The following is a 14400-nucleotide window of genomic DNA, read 5'->3' as shown; positions in this document are numbered from 1 at the left end:
TTCCCTCCTCTCCTTCCTTATTTCCTTTTCTTTACAAAATTTAAAACACAAAAAGGACAGTTAAGTAGTATGTTTTTCTTCACATAGGCCCTGTACATTTTCATTTAGGTTTTACCCAGGTATTTTATATTGAATATGGCTGTGAGCAAGATTTTTTTGTTTTTGTTTTTGTGTGTTTTATTTCTTTAAACAATCTTGGAACTAACTCCTGTTGGTTTTAATACTTTCTTCTGAATTTTGTATGTAAAAAAATAATTTTACTTTCACATAGTTATAATTTGGGAAAGATGGTGATATGGGGTAGGGTAGTTATTGGAGCTGGAAGGAACTAAGACACAGGCATGGGAGAACATGCACCATGCTCGTGCCTGGTGAGTCCCACCAGTGGAGGTGGGGGAGACTGTCGAGGTGTTTTGGGGTGGAGGCAGGCTGAATTTGAAATTTGTTTGGTACAGTGCCTAAAGCTAGTGAGTGTCAAGCTTCTTTCAAGGTTTTATTTTAAGTATGTGGGGAGTTGATATGTTTTGATAATTAATTTTGTTAATTTTGTTTGTTTCGGCATTGGCATTTTTGGTTTGCTTCAAAGATTTTGGATTGTGACCAAATTTTTGTGGAGCTAACATAAATGTCTTCAAATTAGTGCAGTCACAGTCGGCCCTTCATCTCCGTGGCTTCTGCATCCGCAGCTACGGAGAGCTGACTGTATAATGCGTTTGATGTGAGGGACTTGAGCATCCACAGATTCTGGGATCTGCACGGGGAGAGGGGGTCACAGAGCCAATCCCCCAGGGATGTTGAGGGATGACTGTAGTGAGTGCCCTAGACTCTCCTTCCCTTTTTCTCTCTTTCCCACCCTCCCTCCCTCCGCTCTCTTTCAAGGCCCACTCGCCTTGTTCTGGGCTTCTTGCAGGGATGGTGACAAGGAACAAGGGAGACAGCAATGATCTGTAGACTTAACTATGTGCATTGTGGCAGCAAGTGACATGACATGAGTGGTCTAAGTTTGCTAAGCTCTCCAGCACTCGGGCCCAGCTTAACCCTTTTGTGCCTACTCTACATGCTTCCTCTAGGGTTCTTAGGTTCTCACCCAGCTTTTCCCCAGACTTTCTCCTGAGGTGGAACTAGCTAGGGCTCCTGCTGCTCTAATGACTGTTGATTTTGTTTATGTACTACTTTTCTCCTTATGATAATACTTGCATAAGAAAACGATAGCTTTCTCTGTTCTAATACAATAAATTTCCTTTTTGGTCATTATCGCCTACCATCTTTTTATCTACCTGTTGATGTAGTTTTTTAGTGTTGATTGAATGCCTAATTAGTGGAGCCATTGGGTTGGGGGCTTCAGCTATGTTGTAATTCTCACAGTAACCCTGTGAGATTGTTATTTTTTTTTTAAACTTGTAGTGAAACTGCACCCTGAGACTCAAAGAAATTAAGTAGTGGAAGATGGCCTGCCTGGAGAGTGCTAGAGTCTGCATTTAATGCCTGGGCTCCCCTCTCTGTGCTACTAACATTTATATACTAGTTTGTAGTACTTCTTAACATGCTTTTTATGTCATTAATTCTGACAACAACTGCGTCTGCTTGTTACAGGTGGGGAAACGATGGCTTAAAGCCTTTCTCAATAAGCAGCAGCCCTGGGAGGGATATTCGATGCTCTCTGATTCTTTGACTCTTTAGATTGAACTGTTCTGTTAGGAGCTTTCAGCAGTTTGGTTTAGAAATCAGAGTTCTCCACACTTCATTGTTTCCTTTTAAAGCAAATTTTCTTGTTTTAAATGTGTCTGCTTTGTAGGTAAAATGAGTACTTTTCTCTCATGTTATTAGCAAGCCATTGTACCTTAGTTTTGTCTTGAAGTCCTTAACAAGAAGCATGTTGATGTGTCCAGAGGCTGTTTAAGCTTGCATTCCTTTTGAGTACTCCGCAAGGCACTCCCCTTCCGTATCCTCTCTTCTCCCTTCCCCTGTAACTTAACAGTTACTTTATTAAAACAATCATGCGAAAAAAGAAAAACAAACCCAAAAAATAATCATGCATTTCTCACGCTTCTGAGGGCGGCTGGACAGTTCTGCTGACCGCGGCTGGGTGTGGATGATGTCAGCCAGGCTCAGTCTTGGGTCTGTGATCCGCTGGTGGCTGCCCGGGGCTGGAAGGTCCAGGATGGCTTCCACTGGGATGGCTCAGCTCTCTTCCGCACGGTATCTCATCTAAAGCTTTTCAGGACTAGGCTTGGGGTTGACACACTGTCACTTCAGCTGTATCTGGTGGCCAAAGGAAGTCAGAGGCCAGCCTGCATTCAAGGAGTGGAAAGATAGCCTCTAATTCTCAGTGGGAGAAGCTACAAAGTCACATCATGGACACAAAGAGAGGTAGAGAATTGGGGCCATTTTAGAAATCAGTCTGTAGCACCGTGAAGATCTTTATTTGTATTACTGGGAGGTCACTTTACCTCTAAATTTAAGAGGCCACGTCGAAAAAGTGTTGGTAAAAAAAGTCTGATAATATTAGAAATTATGTAATTTATTATATATTTAAATTTTTATTGGTAGTATAACCTATGTATAGAACAATGCACAAGTCACAGGGAATCAGCTCAGTGAATATCACAAAGTGAACATAGCTGTGTATGTACCACTGAAGTCAAGAAATAGGAGATCCCCTGCACCCCAGAATCATCCTTCTGTCCCTTCTCAATTTTTACTTTCTCCTTCTTTTCCGAAAGTCATCACTGTCCCGACTCTTAAAAGCATGGATGAGTTGTCTTTTTATGAACTTTCAAATTATCCAGTATGTGTTTCATGTCTAGCTTCTCTCACTTAGCAGCATGTGGTCAATACCATTTTTTTTAACAGTCAAAACTCTGACTAGTAAAGTGATAACATCCATTGATGTCTTTATTTAAAAGCTTTTCAGTGCCTTTTCCTTTCAGCATATTCTTCTGTGACTTCTCAGTTTATGCAACATTTGTTATAGTTAGTGTTTTCTCTCAAGTTCCCTTCATTCCATTGTCATAAAGGAGTTGATTGTGGTGATGTTCCTTTCTTTCCAGGAGAAATTAAGCTATATAGGAGACCAATGTGGGTATAAAAATGAAACTTAGAATCCATTGTTATTGCTATATATTTGGGAAATCATAGTAGAAAATCAGTAGGTACAAACTACGACTAGAGTTAACCAGATTTGATAAATTATTCAAAGTACCTAAAATGTTTACAAGTCTTTTTATTTACCTATCAGATGCATCACAGTGCTCTGCTGTATTTAGTGCTTTAATCCCAGAAACTGTGAGGATATTTAATGTGAAGCTGAATCATGTTTTGCAGTATCAAGTGGCCAAGAGGCAATAGATATGTTTTACTGATTTGAAGGTATTATTTTACTGTCCCAGGCATCCTCTTGGAACTCCTGGTGCTCTGTCTAGTCTAAATAGGCACAATGTTTTGGGTGAGAATTTAAACAGTTTTGATCTGGACCTGAGGATCATTTTAGCTTTTAAAATCAATTTGGGACCCATTCCCATCCATTGTAGAATCATTTTCTGGTGTATCCTCTTACTATGCTCCTATCACTGGGATAGGATTCAAAAAGGAAATGTCTGTTTGTTTTATTCACTTTTCTTCAGGAAAGACAGTGGTGAAGTGAGTCATTAGCACATTGTATTTTCCAATAGCTCTTTGACCTTAACCTCTGGAGCTATAAAATCAATGGGAAGATGCCTGTTGTATCACGAGTGGTGAGGAAAGCCCATGATATGTTACTATGAGTGTTTCAAGGAGAAATTAATGTAGTGTCTATAATTATAGTTGGAAATCCAAGACCAGCAGAGATGTGCATCTTCCATGTGTAGCACACATGTATTGAGAAATAAATACAGGCTGTTCTCTGGGCCCTGATAATTCTTTTATCATGTTACCCTGCAGACAGAAGGATTGGAAGACAGTGACTTGTTCCCACAGTGGTTTGCTTCCTTTGCTTCCTTTGAGTGAGTCCAACCCATGCTAGATGGTTATTTTATAAAGGTGGAACAGTTACAGATTGCGAGGGGAGGCTAGGGCTGCAATAGGGCCTAGGTTGAAACAAATACAACCACAAAGAGACCCATATAATAGTTTGTGGGGTGGACCCAAGAGAGCAACATTTCACAAAATGTGCTCCCTAGACCACCAGTTCAGCTGGATGTTAATAGATGGTGTGTAAAAGACGATTCCATGGCCAAGTGTGTGAACACCAAGTTAAACAGAGAAAACCGAGAGTCCTCACCAAAGAACTTCTCAGGGTCTTTAATGTGCTAGTGTACATAGAATATGTATGTAGCATTTCTCAATCATATTTGGCCACAGAACCTTCTTTTAGCAGAAGTCTCATAAAGCTTGTGCTTTAGATAAAATACCTTGGGTAAAATTACTCTAGAATGTGAATCTTCAAATATTTTTTTTTGTTGCCTTATCTCCTAAAATAGTTTTGAAAAACTTAGGTATTAACACATTTTTAAGCTGACATCTACATTTTTTTTTATCAAAAATTAAATGGATGTAGTAGATTCATTTCTGGCATATTTTATTAGATATGGGCTTTAAACATATTTTCATCAAAACCTTGGAGCAGCAGAGTTGACTCATTTAGTTTATGAATAATGTCTGCCGTCTAACCTCATTGGCAAAACCAGACCTTCTTATGAAATAAATCAGACTTATCCCTTTTCCTGTGACTCTCCCTCAGGAGGAATATCTTTGTGAATTGTTCATTCATTTGGTGTCTTTGATAATGTCACGTTGTAGGGCAGTGTGCCTAGAAAGATTCCAGATGGGCAAGAGGTGTGCCTTGGAGAGAAAGGAGAGTAAAAGGAGAGAGAGAAAGGAGATTGGCAAATGTGTGCTTAGGCAGAGCACTTTTAGAGAAGGAATTGCATGAAGGCTCAAGATCTAGAAATTGATTCCCTTAAGTAAAAGTGTCCAAGCATGTGTGTCCCCAGTGTCACTTGCCTTCAGGGGGATGTGTACCCAGTGTGAAGCTGCTTGGCGGGGGTGGTGGGTGGTTTAAGAAATATATATGTCTTCTTAGAGAGTGAACACCTCCTTTTTCTAAAGTAAGTGATCCTTGTTAAATAGCCAAATGGTCTGTCTGGCTAGGAAAAGTGTTTACCTCAAGAGGTGTTTTTTTGCTGCTTTCAACCGGAAGTCAGATTGCTGAATTGTGTGATGGAATTTCTGTCCATCAGCAAAAACTGAATAGACACAGTAGAGTCTCCAGAACGTTTTATATTTTCACACAGTGTAAAGATCTGCATGTACTGTCCTCACCTTGTCCTAATTCCTGTTGGTTACTGGACATGCCTCATTTCCTGTATAAACTTGCGTCACTAAAAAGGCAGTAAATTAGTACTCACTTTGTTAAACATGCATACTTTCCTGTAGGAGCATAGATACATAAAAGTGTGTTTATTTCCCACAGGGTACTTATTGCTGGTCATGATATATGTTATACAGTAAATGTCATACTTTATTCCTTGGCGTTTTCAACTCTGGCAACTGGCAGATTGTTTTGAAGTCAGGATTTTTAAGCTAGAAGCAACCTTGGGGATTATCTGTGCTGTAAGAGAGGAAAGTGAGATCAAGAGAAAATAAATGACTTGCTTTAGGTGACATAATTTAAGATCCTAGTTACCAAACTAGGCCTTAGTGAGAGATTTCTCCCATTAGATTTCCCCACTCTCCCTTAACCCTTTTTAAAAAGATAAGAGCTTGGACAAAGTTATCTCTATAAACTAGGAATAACTGTTGTGTGGCTCACCATCCAAAATTGTTACAGAGTTCCACTGAGAGGAAGTGTGCAAAGTACAAAGGATGATGGTGATGATCCTTGCCTCATTGTACTGGATTATTGTGTCATTCTCTGGTGCTGAAATGCTGAGGCTCTGTTACAGGAGGTTGTTTAAAGAGGCTCTTGTTATGCACATTTCCCAACTACTTTGTATTTTCATACTATCTGGGTAATAGATGCCCCGGCCTTCTGTTTCTTTTGTGTGAGGTTGAACCATGTGACACTGCCAGTATTCAACCATTTTAGATTTTTAAGAAGAGCAGTTTTGTACTATTGAACTTGATACATGGCCAGAGGTTCATGGTAGGCTGTACTGGGCAGAGACACTCTGTATATGTTCTAAGTGAATGGAGAAGTATATACATCTTCACAAGCGCTGTAGCCCACCCCCCCCCCCCCACCCCGCCCTACACTTTGTCTACTCTAAAGGCACACACGGGGATGTATGAGCTTCTCCCTTTCTTTTCCCTTCTGTGAATTCTAGACTGCCCAACCCAGCAGCTCAGACAGAGATAATGGGGGTGGGTGACTGGTTCAGTCACCCAGCTCCTTCAGCCATTCATTTTGACCTTCGTTCTCGAACCCGGTGAACTGTGTTCTATGCAAGTGGTTACACCAGTCTTTCAAAGGATAGAATCCCACAATTGTCCAGAGAAATTTGGTGGTCTGCAGAGGGAAAACAATGAACAAATCCATTTGTTTACCATTGGTTTGTTTTTTTTAAACGAAGTACCACAATATTTTCAATTTAATCAGAACACATTAAAGGAGATTGGCTAAGCCTGTAAAATATGAGACTTCTGAAACACAATTATATTTTGTCAAATGTAAGTAATTTATAAAAAATTATAATCAAGTTAGAAGTTTAATTTAAAATAAGAAAATAGCCTGAGGAATTGAAGTCTAGAGTTATAATTCACAATTAGCCGATCATGTTCCTTATAATTGTTAAACTTTGCCCTGATAACCTTCTCTCAGCGTAATCCTTAAACTTCTCATATCCAGATAGCACCAGTTAACCCGTGTTTTGTTCTTAATGCATTTGTGAGTCTTTAATTTCCTTCAGTTTATTTAGAAAGGTCCTAAACAGCTTGACTACCTCAGAAAGTCATTTAGATAATTGCTCATGTTTCATATCAATTTTGAGGGCTCTAAATTAAAAAACATGGGGCATAAGTTTTAGGCCTTTTTTTTTTTTTTTAAAAACACAAAGGATATAAACTATCTAGCCACCCACAGTCCTCTCAGGAGCTAAGCAGGGGATGGAGGAATGAAGTGGCAAAAAATAAGAGAATTTCTATCTAATTTTTAGATGTAAAATTTGGCATATTAGGAATGGATAATTTATGAATGAAATGCATTTTAAAGTTTTGTGAGTGAATTGTTGAAACCAGAGTGTGATTTTTCACAGAAATAATGCCAGTGATTTTCAAATTTTCTTGACAAATGCCATCTTAGAAGTTCAGTTTTTGAAGCAGATGTAAAGGAACTGCCTTGTTTAAAAGAGATGTGCAGGGTGCCCAAGCTCCAGGGACAGGTCCACAGATCACAGTTAAGTCTGATAAATTACCTTAGAGCCCTGGTCAGACGTGGTGATGCTAGGATTCTAGATCACAGCCCACACAGCCCCAGACTCCGCAATGTGGGAGACCTAGTCTGTTTTGCTTTTCACTCAGGCCAAAGCACAGTCTCAGAGACAGCAGGAGATCATCCAGATGTAGACAGTATAGAGGCTGAGTTGAATGAATGAAACCCTTCAAGTCCCCTGCTGAAACGAATGCTCACCTCTACCCCATCATTTCTCAGAGGACCTCACTTCAAAATGTTACTTTCTGTACTTTTAAACTCATTTTCCTCCCCCTGTGTAAGTTTTTCAGTGAGGGCATTATTGACAATTTTGGCAGAACAGTACTTTGTCAAGGGTGACTAACCACACTTTGTTTAGCTGCCTGGTGTCCACCCAGTGAGCGTTTGCCAGTCCTTGGGACAACCCAGAGTGTCCCATAGCTGAGCACACCCCCCTCTGAGAATCAAGTGATCCTCCCTGAGCACTAAGAGGGAAGCGATCTTACTTACAGCATCCCTATAGGTATTTACATTGTAGGGAGAAATTGTTTTTAGATCTAAATAGCTACTGAATAGGTGAAAAGGAAGTACAGGTCAAAACCACAATGAGATAACGCTGAACTCCCGCTCGATGACTAAAATGAAAAAGACCAACAATAATTTGATGAGGATGTAAAGCAGTTAGTACTGGAAATGGAAACTGATGTAACCGCTTTGAACAACTGTTTGACAATATTTATTGAAGTAAACATGAGCCTTGTTGAGTGACCCAGAAATTTTATTCCTAGATATATACCCAAGTGAAATGAGTACATAGACCTACCAAGATTTATATATAAAAGAATGTTCACAGGTGCATGGTTAGAAATAACCCCCCAAATGTCTGTCAACAGTAGAATGAATAGATTAACTTTGTACTCACACAATAAAATATAGCAGAGCAGTTAAAAATGAACTCATGCAACAACACTGACGAATCAGGCATGATAATTAAAAGTCAGACAAAAGAATGTATACAATATGATTTCCTTTATATGAAGTTTAATAACATGCAAGACTAACAAGAATAGAATAGTAGTTACCTGTAGGGGCAAAGATATTGACTGGCAAGGGACATGAAGGAGCCTTCTGAGGCAGTGGGGATGTTCTAAGTCATGGTCTGGCTGGTGGTTACACAGCATGTGCACACACACACGTGCATACACTTATGTACCTCTATATACACATGTATGTACATGCAAAAAACTCATGTAGCTGTATACTTAAGATTGATATACCTAGCTGTATGTAACTTCACAAAGAAAATCTTGGAAAGTTAATTACTCTCCAGTTTATGGTATTCTAGAGAGTAAGATAAAAATAAATTGAGGCAGTTGAGGGAAACAGGAGTCCTTCTGGAAGCTGCGAGACTGTGTCCATGCTTCTGGGTTTCTGGAGCCAAAATTAGGGGAAGTGGTATTGCTGGTTTTGGTGGCACAAGCTGATTAGAGTAGACAGTAGGAGAAGTGAAATGTTTTACATGATTCCGCTTCTTCATTCTGCTTCTTCCGGTCTATAGCCATAGTGTTTTTGTGTTTAAGTCTTAATTTCTGTCCTCCATTCCATGGCATCATGGTTGAGGTGATGGGCAATGTTGAGAGTCAAAGAGGGGACATTGGAAGAGGGCATAAGGCAGCGGTTGTGTATGAGGTATCCATGCTTTGTGCGGGACAAACACCACGTTAGCCTACAGGGAGGTTAGCCAGCAGGGAGGCTGGGATGGTATTGTCATAGAAACTTCCGGATAAGGGAAAATTCTGGGTCCTTAGAGGTAAACATGGAAGGTGTAATGATGCAACCAATGAACAGGAGTAAAGGCCACTCAGAAAAAGAGGAAGGCTGATAATCACACCCTAGTGGGAACGTGAGGGGAAACAGTAGAGATTTTGTCCAGCCTTCTTGACCACAGCTGGCTGGTTACCCAAATTTGAGGTTTAAGTAGGAACGTACGATAGGGGCTTTGCTTGTACCATGTAAGCCCCAACTGGACTTGGCACTCTTCCTGGTTCTTCATGGTGGTTCTCTTAAAGAGAATGAGTTATAGGGGAATATTTTCAATTAGATGCTAAGCATACATATGTGTTATAGTCCAACACACACTCTGATCAAGAGTAAGGTGGGCAGGTGCTGGACCATGTGCTGGGTCAGGTAGTACTGTTTCCAGCTGGATGCAAGCTGGATGCTGTAGAATTTATGCAACAAATATGGGTTGTCATTTGAATGTTGTTGAAAATGTCATATGGTCACTGAAATTAAGTTAAAAATTGCATGTGTCAGGTAAAATATGTTCGTGTAGATGTCTGTGGCTATGTAGAGTATGAAACATAAGCAAGTGATGACATTGCAGGCTGCATTTGCCTTTTTATGTGATGATTCTGCTAGTAATGATTTGCTACCATGGTGTTCAGTTTTAACGTAGAAAAGTAATGTTTTAGAATCGTTAAGAGAAGTTTTATTAGAATTAATGATTGAAAGAAGTAAATATAATTTGAAGCAGAAACACTAATAGCCAAGTCTGTTAACTATTAAAGTTTCATAAGCCACACTGAATAAGATAGATGACTACTAATTTTTATTTTTTACTTTTAACTTGTCGCATTCTGTTTATTTTTAATTACCTTTGCAAATGACTCTAATCTTTTTTTAAAAATTGGCACATTTTCATCTCTCCTCTTCCAGATCACTTTGATTTCCCCTTGGGTCACTCTCTTAGTCCATTTGGGTTGCTATAACAAAATACCACCAACTGGGTAGCTTAAAAAGAGCAGTTCTGGAGGTGGGGAAGTCCAAGATCAAGGCACCAGCAAGGTCTCCTTCTGGTCAGGGCCCTCTTCTGGTTACAGAAGCCTCCATTGTGTCCTCAGATGGTGAAAGGGCCTAGGGATCTCTCTGGAGCCCCTTTTATAAGGTAGTAATCCCATTCAGGAGGGTTCCTCCTTCATGAGTTAAACACACTGCAAAGGCCTCACCTACGAATACTGTCACCTTTGGGGAGGGTTAGGATTTCAACATATGACATTGGGGGAGGGGAGGGGGACACACAGCATTGAGACCATAGCCATCACCATATGCCGATGACCTTAAGTCTCTGTTTCCAGAGATGATTCCCTCTCACTTTATTCCTGAGTCTGCTGCTGCGCTGGATATTTTCCAGTACTTGAGTATCCCACTGTGACCTTCTAGTGTAAAACTTCTCTCTTCATCTGCCTCTTTCCTTCACAGAACTTTGCACAAAACCAACAGTGTCTTTTCCTCTTTGCTCAGATGAGAAGCCCCACAGGCATCTTTGACCCTCTTCCTCTCCAGGGCTGTGTTGGCCAGTCAGACACCAAACACCATGCACTGTCAGTTGTTCCTTCAAAAACAAAAACAAAAAAACAAAACCTCTTTCCTTCTCTTCCTGATTATTCTCACTGTCACCAGCCTGGTGTGTCACCAGTCTCATACTTGCATTATTCCTTCAGCGATCAGACTTTTAATCTCATCTCACCAAGCCATGTGCTGGCCAGATGCGTTTCCCTAGAGCTTGCCCTTGATTATATCTTCCTCCTGCTCACAAACCTTTCATATATTTCCCTGTTTTCAGTAAAATGGGATCCAAACCTAGCCTGGCTTTAACCAGCTCTTTTTCCAACTATTCACCTTCCTGAAACTTCTTTTCCAGCCAACGGTTTGACTCACGATTTCTTGATCCCCTGTCCTCCTTCAGTCTCTGTTCGTGCTCCGGTGTCCACCCATGTAGATCATTCACCCCTTCCTGCCCATCCGTCAGACTTCTCCCCAGATTCAACACCTGCTGAAGTCTTACCTCCTTTCCATGCTGCTGTCTCCCTTACCGCCACCTTCCGCTAATAGCTCGTACTTGTCTGTATAGGCAATTGCATAATTTAACTTCTTCAGGTTTATGATCTTTCTTCTGATTATGATAACTGGATTTTCACTTCTTTAAGTTTTACATAGTTATATGCACATCTAGACTATAAGTATCTCCAGGGTGAGAGTCTTCACCTTACCTGTATGCTCTGTAATCCTTTAAAAAACACAGTAACATATAAGCTCTGTGAAGGCTGACGTCTTTTGTCAGTTTTGTTCACTGGTAAGTCTCTAGTATCCAGAATAGAACCAGGTACATAGTAGGTGCACAGTAAATATTCGATAAACTGTAGATGTTCAGTAAATGTTTGATTTGAGTAAACTGCTGCTGCATTAAAAGTCGCTAGCATCTCTTACTTGCTGTAACTGAGAGGCATTATAGCGATAAGGAGAGGGAATGAAATTTACAGCCAGAATCTGTTCAGTAGAGCTCGGCTTCTCTTTCTAAAAGAATTGTTTTCCTGCAGATATTAATGAATGCCAGCTACAGGGTGTGTGCCCTAATGGTGAGTGTTTGAATACCATGGGCAGCTATAGATGTACCTGCAAAATAGGATTTGGGCCGGATCCTACCTTTTCAAGTTGTGTTCGTAAGTAATGATCACTTTTTATTACTTTTTTGAATCTGTTTTTTTCTTTCATGGGGTGGGAGGGAAGTATCCAAAAGAAGGTAAATACTCAGTGCAAACTGAATATTGTAAATATGCAGGACGATGTCATTAAAATGACAAGAGGGAAGAGGCAGCTTGATACACTACAGTAAATCTGTATTATGAAGCTTTTTCAAAAATGCACTTTTGTTGTATTCAGAAAAAAATGACAGCTTCAACTTAAGGTATAGAACAAGCACGCAGAGGAATTATACTTATGCAAAGAACACAGTTAATTAAAATTAGCATACCTAAGAGACGAAAACAGATTTTTCCTTCATGAGTATTTTAAGCATTATTTAGGTGGAGTTATACTTTGTCCCAGCTTCTGTCTTTAATTAGTCCAAATTCTGAGTCACTTGTGTCTGATTTAATGAGGTTGCACTGTACTTTCTTGGTTGGAAGAGTCTGGGAAATAGTTACCAAAGCCCTGTGTTTCAGATTTTTTTTATTCAATTCTAATTTCAAATATTCTATCTTGTTGTCCTCAAAAACCACTGAAATGTGTCCCTGAAGTTAAACTATTTTTCCTTACAAATCTGTCTCTAAGATTTGTTTTTAAACTTGGTAAAGATAAAAATCCTGCATCAAACCTTATGTTCTAATATTGGTACAGAAAACGTCGTTTCTCCAAAAAGACGCTCTTGCCACAAAACCTAATCCAGTGTGATCGATATATAGATCACCTGACATTTAGAGATGTATGCATTTTAGATGTAAAGTGCTCAGACACACAAGTTTGTAAGATTATTTTAAAGGTACTTGTGCCCATTATTATGAAGTAGGTAAATACAACAGATTCTTCAAAGCCATATACGATTAAAGGTCAAATATTTTAAACTAATGGATGGCAGAAAACAGTCGAGATAATATTCAGAGCAATTCTACATTAATTTTTGTCTTGCTGGGTTTTTGTTTTTATTTACTTGTTTTTTTTAATGTGGCTTTGGTATATGTTAAGTTGTATCTTTCTGGTCCCCAGTTTTAAATTTGTTATATCATCAAGACATTTTTCATGAAGGTACCATTGTTTACTTTTTTTTTTAAGCTCTTTATTGGAATATAATTGCTTTACATTCTTGTCCATCGTTTACTTTTAACTGTGCATCTCTAAGTCTGTGCCCCAAGCTAATGGATAGACATGATGAAATAAAGACAAATGTAGTAAAATAAAAATGACAGTCTCATTCATTACTTTTAGACGAGTTTGTTGAGTGTTTTGGAACACTGTTACTAATTACTACTCTTTTCCTTTAAAACTTGTCAAATGAAGATTAGGAAATTTTGCACGCAAGTTCTTTCTTCCGTGTTCTTTCACAGACAGTTCTGATCATGAAGCAGACAGACACCTAATTATAGGGCTTTTTTGGCGGGTGATAAAATTAGACTGTAAAATTATGCTTGCATGCAAGGTACATTTGAAAACTGATGCAAGGATTTGAAAAATTCAGGCCAAAAATCACATTGTTGGCAATCTCCAGATAATTTAGGGATAATTTCTGGCTGATTGGAATTACGTGAGTAAGAATTGTATAGTTTTATAATTTAAGCATAAAAGATTTTTAGAGTTTGGATATAGAATTTGTTGTGAATATTTTTTTTCCTTAAATAATTTGATGTGTAGTCTGGTTAAAAGTTACTACATCGAACGTTGCAGACTAGGCACACTTGGAGGACTGGTTGCAAAGTGTTTTATTTGACTAGATCTGATGTCTAGAGCTAAGGGCAGACATCCAGGTTTTAAGAAGGTTGTAGAAACTTGCCAATGAGATTTTTGAAACACTTACACATTTCCTTAGCATTTATTTTCCCTGTCATTGCCCAGATAATACTGAACTTATTAAACAACTATCCGTTCATATTTGAAAAATAAATAATTCAGTTTTATGGTTCAGCTACAACAGCTGAAACGATAAGTACTAGGAGATGTTTGTTGCTAGTTAAATGTTCCAGTTTAGTTTGAAGTTAAAACCTGGCGTCTTTAGCAGCGTTGAGTAGGCAGATGTATTTCTCTTTCCTCTGAATTTACCGTATGTAATATCACAGAGATATGTAGAGTCCTTCAGGGTTTGTGACTTGGTTCAATCCAGTCTGACTTGTGGGTGAACTGTATTTTGTGGAAGTCGACGGGGGATGTCTGAAGAGAAAGAATGTCTTGAGAAAGAATGAGGGAGAAGGTGATACTTATAAAGTAGGGGAAAAAATACTGTCAAGATGGTGGTACCCTTGATAGTCACGCGGGAAGTAGCAGAAGGAGACTGGGGTTACGCACGTGCACAGACACGCACACAAAGGCACTGAGCAAAGCTATTTATCATTTGCAGTAACTGCTCTTGCAAGATATAAAAACAGCCTTGGATGGACTGTGAAAGCAGATGGAGGAGATTGACCACGTTTGCTCAGGCAGCATGAATTTAGGGCATCTCCAGGCCATAAAAGGTGTGGCTGACT

The 14400-nt window shown here is 39.3% G+C and overlaps 1 protein-coding gene across 5 annotated transcripts in view; it reads left to right on the top strand.

The window, feature by feature from the left end:
- LTBP1 (latent transforming growth factor beta binding protein 1) overlaps positions 1-14400 on the top strand; it is a 395008-nt gene that overhangs the window by 242123 nt on the left and 138485 nt on the right. For all 5 annotated transcript variants that reach the window (XM_057741529.1, XM_057741528.1, XM_057741530.1 and 2 more), the window contains one exon: positions 11767-11889. In XM_057741529.1, the coding sequence (XP_057597512.1) occupies positions 11767-11889 (123 nt within the window). The remainder of the gene's footprint in view (positions 1-11766; positions 11890-14400) is intronic.

Source organism: Hippopotamus amphibius, chromosome 7 (assembly GCF_030028045.1).
Source record: "Hippopotamus amphibius kiboko isolate mHipAmp2 chromosome 7, mHipAmp2.hap2, whole genome shotgun sequence".
NCBI lineage: Eukaryota > Metazoa > Chordata > Mammalia > Artiodactyla > Hippopotamidae > Hippopotamus > Hippopotamus amphibius.
This window is presented reverse-complemented; position numbering and strand designations above follow the sequence as displayed.